We start from the raw sequence: 15,366 nt of genomic DNA on the forward strand, positions 1-15,366 counted from the left end.
CCAAGAAGCCTGCTTAGTTTTGTTGCAGAACTAAGACTGGGGCTATGTCATATGGGACATACCAAAAGTGCTCAAAAACATCCCATAATGAATGAATGAGACCCCTGGGTAGCAGATCACCCCATAGAGCATTTTGGGTTTTATATTAGACATGTTCTTATTCTATAGCCCAGGCTGGCCTCAAACTCCTAGGTGCTGGCATTATAAGCATCTGCTGGGGAGACTCTGACTTTACCCCATAAATTCTAGACACATTGGTTTGCAGGAGACCTGAACCTTGTGGAAAAATAATTACTGAACCAACATACTAGGATTTTCTTGGAATTACCTCCCCATTTGTAGCCAAGAGCAGTTTGTTAGGGGTCCAGATGCCTGTGGGTCAGGAACCTGGTTGCTAAAATGCAAAGCAGACAGCCCTGAGCATGTGTACATGGCCTTTGGACTCTTCGAAGTGTCGCTGGTACTCCAGGAAGCTTGTGAAACCTCCTGTTTATAAAGGCTTCTCTGTCTGTTATACTTTCCCTCCTCCCACTCTTGGTAACACGGATGTTTGCATTCCACAGGGATTCCTAATGTGACAAGCTGTTTTCTCCAACTAGTCACCCTCCTGGACCAAACTTTAAACCCTGGCAGGACCCAGAGTGAGATTCCACTCCAGTGTACTGTCATTTCCCTGCTGGACTGAGCAAGAGCCTCTGAACTCAACTTTCCCCACTTCAGCTTTGACACTACTAATGCATTGTGCTTGCTGAAGTCAGAGTAGCACAAAATAAAATATGGACATGTCATGTGACATGCTCACCACCGACTCCCTGTTCCCACAGGACAAAGACCTAATTGCTAGTATGTCCTGGAAGGTGGCCGCGGTCTGCCAGGTCTTATGTTTAGCCTCTCAACATGACCCCAGAACTACAACTATGTCACACAAGTTGTGTCATTCAGTCCCCACCCCTACCTCCACCGGCCACACACTGCTTCCTCCACCCATTTGCTGATTTCCTCTCCTGATTTTTATTTTAAAACCCTGCAGGGGTGACCTCCCTGGATGTATCTCCATCCTGGACTCCCTTGAGTAGAATCTGCTGGGCCTTTTTCTGTCTTCTTGCAACAATTTGCATATAACTTTTAAAACATTAAGAAAGGCCGGGCAGTGGTGGCACAGGCCTTTGATCCCAGCACTTGGGAAGCAGAGGCAGGCAGATCTCTGTGAGTTCGAGGCCAGCATGGTCACAAGAAAAGAATCACTGAAGTAAGCGACTTAGCCTTGCACCTGCTGTTTGTCACCACAATAGCTCACTTAGCTATGCTCTCATTGTACCCCACTGCCCGGACACCATCCCTCCCCTGGACTGTCGCAATATCCTCACAAATACAGAATATTTTCTGACTCTGCTCTTTTGGGTGGCTGGAGAGCTTAAATATCCTTTGGTTGAAATGCTTAAATATTTCTGTTGGACACAATGAAATGAGCAGTCTCACAAGTTTGAGGCCAGCCTGGATTAGGAATGTGATTTGCTCCAGTTACATAACTGATATACTACACTTAGAGGGTGCCACTCCAGCCAGGAATATGGTTATCTATCTCCCTGATGGAAATCCTTGGATCCCTGATGTTTTCCAGAATAAAGTTCAAATTTCTTAGCACATGATGCCCAAATGATGATCCAAAAACACAAAGACTCACGGGGCTTGAGCACTCACAAAGTGGGCATGGCATCTGCCATCAGCTTCCCAACTGTCAGGAGTTGGGAGGCCCTTGGTATCCTTCATGGTTTCTGATTCTAGGACCCCAACCTCACTGAAGCAGCTACTGTAAAGGCCTCACAAGTAGCTCTAAACAGAGGTGTGGAGGGTCCTCCAGCCAGAAACAGCCCCTGAAGCTGTCCTGATCCCCGTGGCCCAGGCTGAAAGCCATTGGAGACTTGAACTCACAACAAGGACAGAAGCCCAGGTCCTTACCAGAGGGACCACAGCTACGGCTTGAATTCTGATTTGCGAGTTTCTTGAATTCCATGAGCTCCGCATGGTCCTTCTCGTACGTTCTCTTCAGATTCTCTACATACTGCATCATCACTTCCGTTGCCTTTGACATACGCTTTTCCTGCAGGGAAGGGGGACACAGTTGCATGGAGGACAGCTGAAGAAAGGGCACTGTCCACACTTGACCACTGTGAGCTCAGCCCTTATTAACTGCCAGAATAAGAAGGCTACAGGGATCATCAGGTGGGAATCTGTTGCCCGTGGCATTGGGCTGAGAAGTGCATTCTGGTACCCATGTCCAGGGAACAGAAAGGCAGTTACACATGGTAAAAGTGAGAGGAGGAAGGGATTGCTTTACTCCGGGAGAGAATAGATGGGCATGGCTTTGTGGAGATGGCCTGGAGTCACAGATGTGGGATGTGGGCAGATGGACATGGGCAGGACAGAGAAAGGCCCGAGGCCAGGGAACTTTAAAGAGTCTGGAGGCAGAGGCAGTTCCTCATAGGACTTGTATGTGGAAAATTTACCCTGCAGACAGAAATCCTTTAGAATGAAAGTGGGCACCATTCCATATTATGCTAGGACACTGAGCCATTCCAAGGACTTCTGCAAGTCAGCACAGCACAGACATCCCATTTCAAAAAAAAAAAAAAAATCAACAAGCTCTTGGGTTTGCTGAGAGGAAGTGCTCTAGGGCTAGGTCGTGAAGAACTTTACATGCTAGATGAAGAAATCTTGACTTACTCTGCAAAAAAAGAGGAATTAATGAACGTGTTAAAGTGAGAGGTGACGGAGTATGAATGTCGAGAGGGCAGAAGTAAATGAGACTACTAGCAGTGACAGAAACAGGGAACAAGTGTCTGATCTGGTCCTAGGGAACCAGTGAGGAAATCTAGCACTGAGACCCAGAAAACAGGATGGAGCACTGCAAGGCAGGGCGGGGGACCACAAGGCAGGCAGGGGATGGCTTTAAGAAGAATACAAGCTGGGTGGTGGTGGCACGCCTTTAATCCCAGCACTTGGGAGGCAGAGACAGGCTGATCTATGTGAGCTTGAGGCCAGCCTGGTCTACAGAGCAAGTGCCAGGACAGGCTTCAAAGCTACACAGAGAAACCCTGCCTTGAAAAAAAATAAACAAACAAAACAATAACAACAAAAGAAGGGTACATGTCAGGCATGATGGTGCATGTCTGTTCTTTAGCACTCAAGTAGTTGAAGCAAGAGGGTCATGAGTTTGAGGCTAGCCCAGACTATATATTGAAATCTTGTCTCAAAAACAATAAGTAGGGACTGGAGAGATGGCTCAGTGGTTAAGAGCACTGGCTGATCTTCTAGAGGACTCGGGTTCAGTTCCCAGCACCCACATGGTAGTTCATAACTGTCTGTAACTTCAGTTACAGACAACAATCCCCAGGGTATCCAATGCCCTCCTCTGGCTTTTGCTGGCACCAGACATACATGTGGTGCACAGATATATATGTGCAAGCAAAATACTCATACACACATAAAAACAAAAATTTAAAAATAAATAAGTACCAAATATTGTCTATAAATGTTTGTTTTCATTTAAATGGACTTGGTTATAAAAAAATAAATAAATAACAATAAAGAAGGTAACCAGAAACCTATTTGAAAGGGTTATATACAGTGGAGTTGTCTTCCCCTGTCTATGTTCCCTACATTTAACAAGAGGACCTAGCTTAGGCACTGTCTGTACTAGAGGGATTTCCCTGTAAAGGTCCCCACAGCCATGTGGCACTGAGACCGGCCACTTCCCTAGCATCCTTCTTGTGGTGGTGTTGTTCCCAGCTGGACTACTTGCTAGGTCACACTGCTGAGTCAGGCGCTCTTTCTCCAGGACATAAGGGTGGGTCAGCCTAGTGGCTTGGCTGCTACTCATTTCACAGGCAGTACTTGGGGACTCGCCCTCAGAGCCACTCACACAACAGTGCACCAGGATGCGGTTACAGCAGTATTACAGGGGAGCTTTACATGCGTTGCATTAGTCCTACATGGTACACGTTATAAGCACCCCTGCCTTACCGCCCAGTGACTCTCATGTGTGGTGAGCTCTGTGAAGTCCAAGGCCACCGTGTGCATAGGAACAGAGCCTGGAGGGGAACTCAGGCAGTGTGTGAAAGCTCCATGTCTTGGGGACTTCAGAGTGGCTAAGGGGCAGAGTGTAACCTGGGTGGGCACCCACCTCTGCCACACACTAATGCTAGAATCCCTGACTCGAAACACTCAAAGTGCTTGGGGTTTTGTCAGGTTTGGGAATATTGCATATAAACAATGAAGTATCTTGGGACTAGGACCCATGTCTAAAAGCATTATTCATCTTATATGTGTTGCCAAGACATACTTTTTGCACACTTTTACTGCATCTTGGCTGTATCTTGTCACAGAAAATTAGCTGTTTTCGGGATGTCCTGAATGCTGTGAATATATGTTTCTCTTATTGGTTGAATAAATCTGTTTTGGCCAATGGACAGGCAGGAAGTATAGGCAGGGCTACCAGACTAGGAGAATTCTGGGAATGGAGTCGCAGGAGAGACACCATGTAGCCACCAAAGGAGTAAACATTCCAGATTATTACAGGTAAGCCATAGCCTTGTGGCAATACATAGTTTAATAGCAATGGGTTAATAATTAAGAGAGAGCTAGCCAATAAGAAGCCTGAGCCATTGGTCAAACAGTTTATAATTAATGTAAGCCTCCGTGTGTTTTTTTGGGACTGAAGTGTGGCAGGACTGCCAGAAACTTCAATCAACAGTTTTCCACTTGTGATATGATGGAGGCACTCCAAATGTTTGGAAAATATTTGGGATTTTCTATTATCTGGAAGCTATCTTTCTGAGAACATGCAACTTCACTGGGGACAGAGATGAGAGATGGAAGCTACTTTACAGGATTATTGGGTAAATTAAATGAAACAGCACATTTCTCTGAAGCATGCTCTGCCCAGCACTGGCTCTGTAGGAGCTGAGTATGTATTTTGTGTGTATTTACAAAACACACAGAAAAAAGCTAAATAGGGAATTCTCTAACTCAACTACAGTGGACCAGGTCTAAGGGAGGAAGGCACTACATGGTCTACCTCAGATTTCAAAGTCCACAGACAACAATTCCCAAAGGAATACTTCAAAGGCTTAATAGGCACCAAATACGTTGGAATATCCCTCAAAACCTACACTGAATCCCTGGCTTAAGGCAGTCATCAAGGGTGCTTTCTCTCCTTGTCCCTACTCGTGTCATGGTGCTAGTTTACTATAGTTGGAACGGTGCCAGGCAGCAAGGCCCAGTGCTGTGGGGCTCTCACCTGGCGCACAGCCCCCACCACTTCAGCCCGGCTGGAGAGGCGGGCCGCCAGACGATGCAAGACTGCGATGTCTTCCAGAAGCTTCTGATAGGTCTCTCGGTGCTCACAGTTGTACCAGATGGATGCTGAGGACTGAGGGATGACAAAGGGCATCACCCAGAGTCTTCCAACTGCTTTCCCACATGTGCGAGCTGAGAGGCTAACCTCAATGTGCGGATGAAAGAATGGGCCCTTGGATGGAGCCCTTGTGAATAGGAGTAGAGTTCATACACCAGAGGCCCAGAAATTTCTCTTACTCTCTTGCTACTATGCCAGGCTGTAATGAGAGGTCGGCGGTCTGCACGTCTGAAGACGGCCTCAGTAAGGACCTGACCATGCTGGAACCCTGAGCTTGGATCTCTAGCCTGTAGCACTAAGAGAAATCACATTTTTGTTGTTTCTTTAGCAGCTTGAACTGACTGAGATGGTGCATGCCAAACCTGGATTCATTTTCATGAGACAAGCCCTGGGTCTTGGCCGGGATAGGAGAAGAAACTCCTACAGGGCATAGGCCACAAAGTCTTCCAGATATTGGAGAAGCCCAGTGGAGACAGCCCACACATCTGACTGACCTGAAAGGAGTCATACCCAAGCTAACCAGCCCCCTCCTAAGGAGCTGCTGGGGGTCTGAAGCCAAACCCTCAAGACCTCTGTCTCAGCTCCTCCCTGTCCTCTGAGGAAGACTTGTCAGGACCTTGGCTCCTTTCTCACTTCCAGAGACTGCTTGGTTAGTGGAAGAAGTGGCTCTGTAAGGATTGCTTCAACAGGGCCCCTCAGTTACCGTAATGGAAGCTTTGAAGTTTTCCAGTTCCTTCTCAGTGTTCTCTTCTGTCAGGTTGCGTTCCCTCTCAGCCTGGTTGATTCTAGACTCCAAGGTGTAGCTGTCATTTCTGAAGGCCAAGGACAGTTGTATGAACACGTTCTGTTGGGAACAAGAGTGTGGAGGAGTCATTGCCACCAGCAAGGCCACAGGTGGAATTCTTGCTCAAGCCCTATACCAGAGTCCTTGGAACTAGTCAGCAAGGCCTCCATGTGCAGACAAACTCCCTTCACACACAAACTTGGGCAAATGACAACCCTTGAGATTCACCAGACAATAGCATCCTGCCTTTTTTCAGTCAAGAGTGTGAAGGCCCATGTTCAGGTTGAGATAGGTTTAGACCAGTATAGCTGGCTGTGTAAGCAATATGGATTCATACTGGGATGTATGGGGACGGGGTTGGGGATTTGCATGAAACTTCCATATCTAAAGAAGTGCCAGGTAAGTTTCAGGCTTGTGAATTTAAGGCAAACTTGAAACAGTCTCTAGCCTTGTTATGTTTAATTCCTATGTTAGCTTTAAGAAACTTCCAGATTAGACAAGTTCAGGCATGGATCTATTAAGATAAACTTCCAGAAATAAATATTCCAACCCAAGATGAAACATGCCATATGGCAACCTGAGATGAAACACGCCATATGGGGAGATTTTTTTTTTTTTTAAATTTTTAAAACAGTTTGTGTGCATGGGTGTTTTGCCTGCATGCATGTCTGCATGCAGTGTCCTTGGAGGCCAGAAGAGGGAGTTGGATCTCCTGGAACTAGAGTTATAGATGGTTGTAAGTCACCATGTGGGTGCTGGGAATCAAGTGCAGGTCCTCTAGAGCTCTTAGCCTCTGGGCCATCTCCAGCCCCCAAGAATGAGGGTTTTGTTTTTGTATTTTTGTTCTTTGATTTTTTTGGTTTTTGGCTTTTGTTCATTTGCTTTTTCCAGACAGGGTTTCCCTGTGGCCTTGGAGGCTGTCCTGAAACTTGTAGATCAGGCTGGTCTCAAATTCACAGAGATCTACCTACCTCTGCCTCCTGAGTGCTGGGCTTAAAGGCCTGTGCCACCACCACCCAACAAGAATGAGTTTTTAAAGGTAGCATTGATCAGATGTGAAATTCCTAGGATAATAGGAAGCTACCAAGAACCAGGTTCATCTTATAAATAACACTCACTATAACACATTACTGTTGGGGAAGAAAAATAGACAAATGGACTCCATACAAGAAATAAGAAGGGAGGGAGGAAAGGGTCTTCAATTCCAATTGCTTCATTTGTCCTGTCTTTTGTGGTATCTGTGTCTGTGTCTTTATCTGTGGTGTGTGTGTGTGTGTGTGTGTGTGTGTGTGTGTGTGTGTGTGTGTGTGAATGTATACAGAGGATCATGAGGTTGGCAGACTTGCATAACACACACTTTTACTCACTAAGCCTCACCTGCTCATATTCTGAGATCACTGACTCTGCCTGGCTTCAGAAGTTCATATAACATGGCCAATGACAGTTATCTCCAGACAAGAGCCTAGATGATGATAGTGGTTCTACTGACAATGACCCCTTATTGATCATCACATTATTGTGAATTTTGTGAACCTTGCTACATTTGACCCCACAATATCTCTCTGGAGTGAGGACTCATACACCCTTTTTATAGGCAAAGAGACCAAGGTTAGAGACATCATTAACTTGTTCAAGATGACAGAAGAGGTAACAGAGCAAGGACTTGACCTTAGATGATCTGATTCCTGAGTCTGTATTACTTTCATTGTGCTGAAGTTCATGCGAGCACACATCGGAGGACAGGATCTGGCATTAAATGAGCTGCCGTGGTCAGTCTCCACAGATGCTAGAGTAGGCTTTGACTCACAGCCCAGTGATGGAGACTCTCTGTTACCCAGCCTCAGTCTGTGAACAATTCTCAATGCTTAGCTTTCTAAGCCTGACTCGAAGGGTCCTGAAGTCAATTGGAGTATTTGTTTCCAACTCTTGGTTCTGGTTAATCCTAAATCTGGGACCATGAGTGAGCTGTTTTATTGCCCAACTTCTCTTCTGCTTTAAGTCCTGCTCTATCCTATCAGCTGCATGGAGGGCTGTGAGCATGGTACAATAATAAAGTCTGGTTCACAGTAACTGTGCTTCCTGGGGGTAGACTTTGGGTTGTCTATCTTCCTTTGCTTGCTTATCTGGTCCACTGCACTAATCTTGCTTTCTCGCAATTGACCAGAATGAAAGTTCTCCTCTATTCACACATCCCCCAGCATTGGGACAAGAAGGCCTAGTACAGGGTCGTCAAGGTCAGATCAGGGAAGGTGGTGCCAACAGCTTTCACACTGTCACCTGAGCTGGCCTTCTTGCTGGCCAAACACGCCCCTGCAAGTAACTTTGTCCTCCAAACCAAAGTCTGAAGTTTGAAATCTGGCCACATTTTTAAAAATTGAAATAGATTTGATGTAATTATTAAGTCTCCTGGCTGACTTTGTATGTCCCATCCATCAAGGGACATTGACAGTCTTTGAAGGTGGAGGTATCAGCAACCTTCTCACTGACAAGATTTCCAAAACCCCTCATGAATGGAGGCAGGCAAGGGAAGTTCAGCAGAGGGCCGGGGGGAGGGGACGGGATGGGATATCCAGAATATTCTGCAGTCACCTGTTCTCACTCTAATGTAAAACTATTAGGGCTATAGCCTAGAAGAAGGAATGTTTGGATAAACCACATCAAAGAGAATCACTGCATTCCACAAAGCCCTTGAGTCACTTACCTCAACTTCCTTTTCAGTGAGTGGAGGGGCACTGTGAAGAAGAAAAAAATGCACAGTGAACTTTATCCAACCTAGTAAATAAGGCAGAAGGTGACTTTGAATGACCTGACTGCCATGCACGGGCAGACAGGAGTGAGCAGGGTTTGTGAGAGGAAGAGGATCTTCTTTGTCCCCTCTGTCATCTGTGAGGCACTGACCTTTATAGAAATGGTGGGGAAAACATTAGATGCTGTGCTGGGGTCAGCCCTCTGGGACAGCCACTATGAACTCTCTAAATTCCAGCTTGCTCATATGTAAATCAGAGTAAAAACATCTATCTTATATAAGCCTTTTAAGGGACACATACACACACACACATATTTGTACATACACACGTGTATGCAAGAACGTATATGTAGCATGTGTGTGTGTAAATATGGTACAATCTTTCACACACACCAGTTCCATATTCCTGGAGCCAACAAACCATATGTTGAAAACAAATTGCATCTATGTAGAATTTATCCAGACTTCATTTGGCCATATTCTCCAAGAAACACAGAATAGGAGCTATTTACATAGAACTTATACAATATTGGATATTATACATCATGTAGAGATTATTTGCAGTACAGGAGGGTTGTATAGAATATGTGTAAGTGCTGTGCCATCCTATACAAGGTTTTGAGCATTTGGATTTTGGTATCTGTGATGTGTGTGTATGTGTGTGTGCTGCAACCAATGTCCACTTAAGCACTGACATCTTGGCTATTATCACTATTCACCCACGAGCTGAGGAATCAGAAAACACACAAGCATTTGTCACTTACTAACTACATGTCTAAGCTGAACTGTAGCTTTTTAGGGGCTTCTAGCTCTGCAAAGACTGGTCAGTCATTCCTTCCTAGACTCTGAGGGCTGTGGCAAACATCTCTTTGGTCCAGAAATTACAAGATAAGAAAAGGGTTGGTAGAGCTCTGTGCAGCAATGGCCCTCCGAAGCCTGGCGTTAGGTTGGCGAGTGAGCACCAGCTGACATAGAGGCGTCCTGAGAGGTCTCCGTGCAATTTCCACAGCCTAGCCCAGTCAGCAGACTCCTTATCTGCACACCCATTCCATGTGGCTGCCAGCGCAGTGCTTAGTAACATAAGCTGGCCCCATTGGAAGGCCAGATAATGTAAATACCACTCAGGCGCTTTCCTGTCCTGGGTGGGGAGGCCAGGAGGGGCCCAACTCGCGTCAGAGGACTTGGCGAGCAAGCAAGCCATCAATAAACTTCTCAGGAAACACAGTTTTCCTCCCTTGGATGGGTATGAGGGACCCCGAGAGCAAAGGTAGGGGTCAGCCATCTTTGCAAAGGGCTGGTTCTCACCTTTGACAAGGGACATCAAGAGCCTTCCTGTCAGGATGAGACAGCAAGACCCTGTGACCATCAAGCTGTCAGAAAACAGAGTATGGGGACAAACAATGACAAACAATGTCTGATGCTTTCAATTCTTGTCACAGCCCCACCCCAGGCCCTGTCCTCTGATGGTCAACACACTCTCTCGCTGTTGTGTAGAGCAGGCATATACTGTCTCGGGGTTTACCAAGTGCTCAGAGTGTGCTTCTGACAGCTAGTTTAATTTGGGTATTACATGAAATTTACATCTTTCCATAATTAGTTCAGCAAGCTTTTTGTTCTACTTTGGTGACACATTCCGCCTTGGGCTACAGAATACACCAATGTATATATGGTAAGGAACAGGGTCATGTGATGTAGGCCAAATGGTCACACCGCACAGCTGGTTCTTAAGGCAGAGCTCAAGACTTGCATAGACAGCAAGGAAACGGAACCATGGGTCTCCAAGACAATGGAGTAATGGAATGTCTTCTCAGGTAACCCTTGTGCCTTCTTTGATGTGTCTGTTTAAATCCTTTGCCCATTTTGAGAAACTCTTATCCAAATATAATTGACTTACAAGAATTTTTTATAGACTGTAGAAATGTGTACCTTACCAAGTAAATATTTTTCCCATTCTGTGTTTTGCTCTTCATGTAGACAGCATTGACAGCACAGGCTTTTTGTTGGCATTACCATGATAGTGACGTGTTTTTCATCGTTCTCTTCTGCTTGTGATTTTCCTGTCTTATCTAAAGCCACAAACTAGCCCAAGCTCATAACTCATAGGATCGCCTCTTGCAGTTTTTTTTTTTTTCCTATTCTACAGTATTATCCCTTGCATTTAGGTCTGCAGTCCATTTTGAGCTGGGCATTTGAGTATTATGGTAGCTTTACCCTTCTGCCTGTGATTTGCCAGCTGCCTCACTGCCCCTTCTTAAGACTACTCCTTCGTGTTGGGAAAGCTTTCACCAAGTCTTTGCAAGCATGGCTTCTTCTTGTGTCCTGGATTCCCTACTAGCCTGTCATAATGGTCTTTTTTGACTCTCCTCAGTGCCTCACTCTTCCGCTGTTCTCTTATTGTCCTGTCTCATGGTCCTCTTAGCAACTTCATTATCTCAAATCCCTATGCTTTACACTCCAGTCCAGCTCTCAAGGATGTGTTCTGTGCTGACACCATCCCAAGTCCCTTCCCACAAATGGTCTCATTTAGTGTACCCTGACAGTGGTAGAACACGTACTCTCGAAAGGGCCATGAAGCCGAGATTCAGAAAGAAAAGGCACTTTTTCCCTGGGAGTAGAAGACTGGGAGCCTTTCTGGCCAGTCCTTCACATGATTTTGGATGTTGTACATTTCTCCATGTACAGTGTATTCCACAGGTAAATGGTTTATCTGGATTGAATCATGTGTCCCCTGGCCCAAAGCCCACTACTCTCACAGTTCTGGTGACCCTTCTGTTCTCAAAGGTTTTTACCTGTGAATCCCATGTACTCTGGGAGTTGGAAATGCCAACATAGCCATGCTTGTATTCTGTGTTTGGATGCACCAGCCCTGCCTGGACCACTGGATTCCTTCTGGGAAAAGAACCAAGACTGACACTCCTTTGTGTTCCACCCAAGTTCTAACATGGGTGGCCCATGAAAGGTCTTCAAAAGCTGATGTTCTGATTTTACCTTCCGGTGAGTGACTTGTGAACTCTTAGTTTGCGCAGCAATATGTCAGAGATGTTGGGCATCACATCCAGACTGCCCTTTGACTCTTCTTCCTCAGTTGCTGGGGCGAGTTCAGAAGAAACCCCTAGAAAATAAGAGTGCTTCCTTATAGGCCGCCTCGTTGAAATCATACTAGTACTGCTAGCAGCTGGCTTCAGGTGCCAGGAAGACTGTTAATACTTGTAAATACTTTGTCACATGCCAGACACCTTATAATTGTCATCTATCTTACTTTATCCTCACAGTGACTGAAGAGCTGCTTCTCTGCCATGCCTTTTTACAGGTGGATGATATAAGGCTCAATACAGTTGGTAACTTTCTGGAGATTACAGGCATAGGAAATGGCACAGCCTGACTGCCAACCAACATCTGTCTGCCCCAGTTGTTTCTTCCCATAACTCTCCACTGTATCAAGTATGATCGCATGTCAGCATTCAGTTGTGTGGGTTTCTGGCAACTGGAAGCTGGTTGGTTCTTTGGTTACAGTATTTGGGGAAAACCTCTCTATTTGGCAGGCTCTTCAAGGGATCTCTTAACTGATAATTCTTCCACAAATAAATTCAAAAGCACTATGTTCTAGCTCCTACCTAGAAATCAACATCTGGTTTTCCACTAGATAGTAACAGAAGTGGGTATTTTCCAGGATGAAGCTAAGGTCATCAGCCCTGTCACAGATCTCAGAAATACGGATGCCTGCTAGTCAACAGAGCCAACAAACATCCTTTGCTGCCTCCTGAAATGATTCAGGACTGTATCTGGGAAGCATAGAGAGCAAACCATAAATCTCTCTTCTGCTTGAACAGCTCTTGTACCTCCGCAAACCAGCCCTTTCCTGGGTCTGCCCCTCATTTCCCAGTTGACCTTTAGGGAATCCTATGGTTCATGGTCTCTAGACACCATCCCTTGTCTCTATATATGCTGCTTTGATGCTGTTTGGGAGACCCAGATGTACTCTAGCAAGTTTAACACAGGACATTGGCCAACACCCTTGGCATTGACCTTCTTGTCCATGCAGGATAGACTTGCTGTGACTTACTGTGTACTCACAGCACATTTAGAGCAAAGTAAAAGCCTCAGATTTCTCATTTGAGCCAGTTCAGGATCCATACTGTACAGTGAGTATTCTGTATTTACACGCAGCAGGCTACTCATAATTTTTACTGTCTCCTGGAGACTTTGACTTAGCAGTGTTCCAAATTTGCTTGCCCATTTCCCAGAATTGCAGGCCAGGCTAGAGATCAGACTGAAGGCAGAGTTGTAGCAATCATCTGAATGGAGTTAAAGCTGGGATTCCTATCAACAAGGGAGACCAAGCAGGGAGAGGAAGAGGCACACTTGGGCTCACGGCAAATAAATTTTAAACAATTCAATCCTTTCCAGTAACAGAATGGTATCATAGGTTCCCTGATATGTCAGTTATTCAAATAAAGGCTAAAGGGCCATCTGTCAGGGACAGAACAGTCAGCACTGCATCTCTGGGCATAAGATCAGACTAGATGTTCCTGTAGCTACTTGTCAACTCTGGAGTTTCCTGCTGGCATTTATTGCTCATGGACAGTTTCACTTGTCAAGTGGCAAAGTGGTGTTGCATGTGGTCTCAGTCTATATTTATGCACCTCCACCACACTTGGCAGAGAGCTAATAAGACAGGGAGCTCCTGAAACTCTGTGTGTATAACTGAAACAGATCAAATCTAATGTCACGTGAAGGACACATCAGAGGCTTCCATCTAAAAAAATCCTTTATGTTGAGGGAAAATGAAGAGGAGAAGGAAGAGGAATGAAGATAGCAAGGAGATAAGAAACTAATCAGGGCTTCTTCTCTTGTAAAATAGCAATCCCATAACTAGATACCAGAACCAAACACCATCTTCCTGAATGCAACCAAATTAACAACCAAAAAGTAAAATGAACACCTCTATGTGCAACAACATTCAACACAGGAAAAGGCAGTGTTTAAAAAAAAAAAAAAAAAAAAAAAAAAAAAAAAAAGGCTAAAGCTAAAGACAGAATTCCCTAGGTGACCCCCACCTTAGATATCCCTTTCTTCCTCCCTTAGAGAATGGGGGTTGGGTTTGTTTGTTTTGAGATAAGAGTGTCACTGTATAGTCCCAGCTAGCCTTGAACTTGTAGTGACCCTCTTGCTTCAGCCTCCTGCATGCTGGGATTACATGCATGCATCTCAGCAGCTGGCTCGGGAGGATTGTGGGTAAGAGGAACATTTCAAAGAATGCAAGAGCATTGAACAAGAAAGGAAGTGGAGAGAGTGAGTAGGCAGCCTGTAGAGGAGAGTCAGAAAGTTTCTCTAGAAGTTTCTATACTCTACCGTATCATCACTGCAAAGAAGAGAAAGAGAAAGTGCTCCCTGTCTTGGCATGTAGCTTTTCCTGCCAAGAAATAGTGGGGAAGAAAGGAGGAATGGGTGCCTGATATTGAATCAGATTTCTTTCTTTTTTTTTTTTTAACCTTGAACAATATGTTGAGGTTTACTAGAAGGGAAGATTAAAAATAAACAAATACAGCAAACCCTTCTGATGGAGTGAGTGGCAAGGGACATGGAAAAGCTCCAACTGAAGCTACCTCAGGCCTATAAGTCCTACTTCTGAAAACCAGCACAGTGACCAAAGTCCTGGGATTTTGTCTATCTTTTCCCTCCCTTTGCCTGGCAGAAGAGTGAATGGCTCCTGGGAAGGGTTGGGTCAGATCTGAGCAATACACATCTGTGCAGACTTGCTATAATTCTAGCCTGAACTGTGTTCCAAACCCCACTAATACCCAGCCATGGAAACAAGTATCCCAGTTTGTCACAATAAACTCAAGTTTTGAGCTCTGAACAAAGTTATAGAAAAGAAGCAGAAAGCTGGTCCTATAAAACCTGCTGCCCTCAGCTCTGTCTGCGTTTCCCGTTTCTTCCCACCAGGGCAGCAGAGATGCTAACATGAACACCCAGGCTGCAGCTAAACCACCCAGGAGGACAGAGCTCATCTGAGGTGGGAGGGAGGACATGAGATTAACCTGCCCCACACATAAAGAGGGGAGACCCGGGGAGAACGGCCAGATCAGAAAGAATTGAAATGAAAACGAATGACACGGCAGCTAGACAAAAATACTGGAGTGAAAAGAGGAAGGAAAGGCAGAAGGTGGAGGGAAGGAAGAATGGAAACACACAGGAGGCAGATGTCAGCATGGACACAGAGATGCAAGGAACACAGAAAAAAGCAAAACTGCTCTTCTGTGCAAAACATGTGAGACAATGGAATCTAAAAAAACACCAAAATAAGAAACCAGAACAAGATAAGAAAATCAAACATAGATGGACAGGGATTTCTATTTAAGGAAACAAATTAAAGACCAAGAGCAGAAAGAATAAGGAATTGAAAACAGAATTAGTCGG

The 15,366-nt window shown here is 45.2% G+C and overlaps 1 protein-coding gene across 1 annotated transcript in view; it reads right to left on the bottom strand.

Annotated features, from left to right (window-relative positions):
- Positions 1-15,366, bottom strand: part of Irag1 (inositol 1,4,5-triphosphate receptor associated 1) — a 69,708-nt gene that overhangs the window by 24,072 nt on the left and 30,270 nt on the right. The window contains 5 exon segments of the mRNA XM_051192688.1: positions 1,960-2,101; positions 5,300-5,431; positions 6,120-6,260; positions 8,902-8,932; positions 11,935-12,058. Coding sequence (XP_051048645.1) covers positions 1,960-2,101; positions 5,300-5,431; positions 6,120-6,260; positions 8,902-8,932; positions 11,935-12,058 — 570 coding nt within the window.

Source organism: Phodopus roborovskii, unplaced genomic scaffold, assembly GCF_943737965.1.
Source record: "Phodopus roborovskii unplaced genomic scaffold, PHOROB, whole genome shotgun sequence".
Lineage (NCBI taxonomy): Eukaryota > Metazoa > Chordata > Mammalia > Rodentia > Cricetidae > Phodopus > Phodopus roborovskii.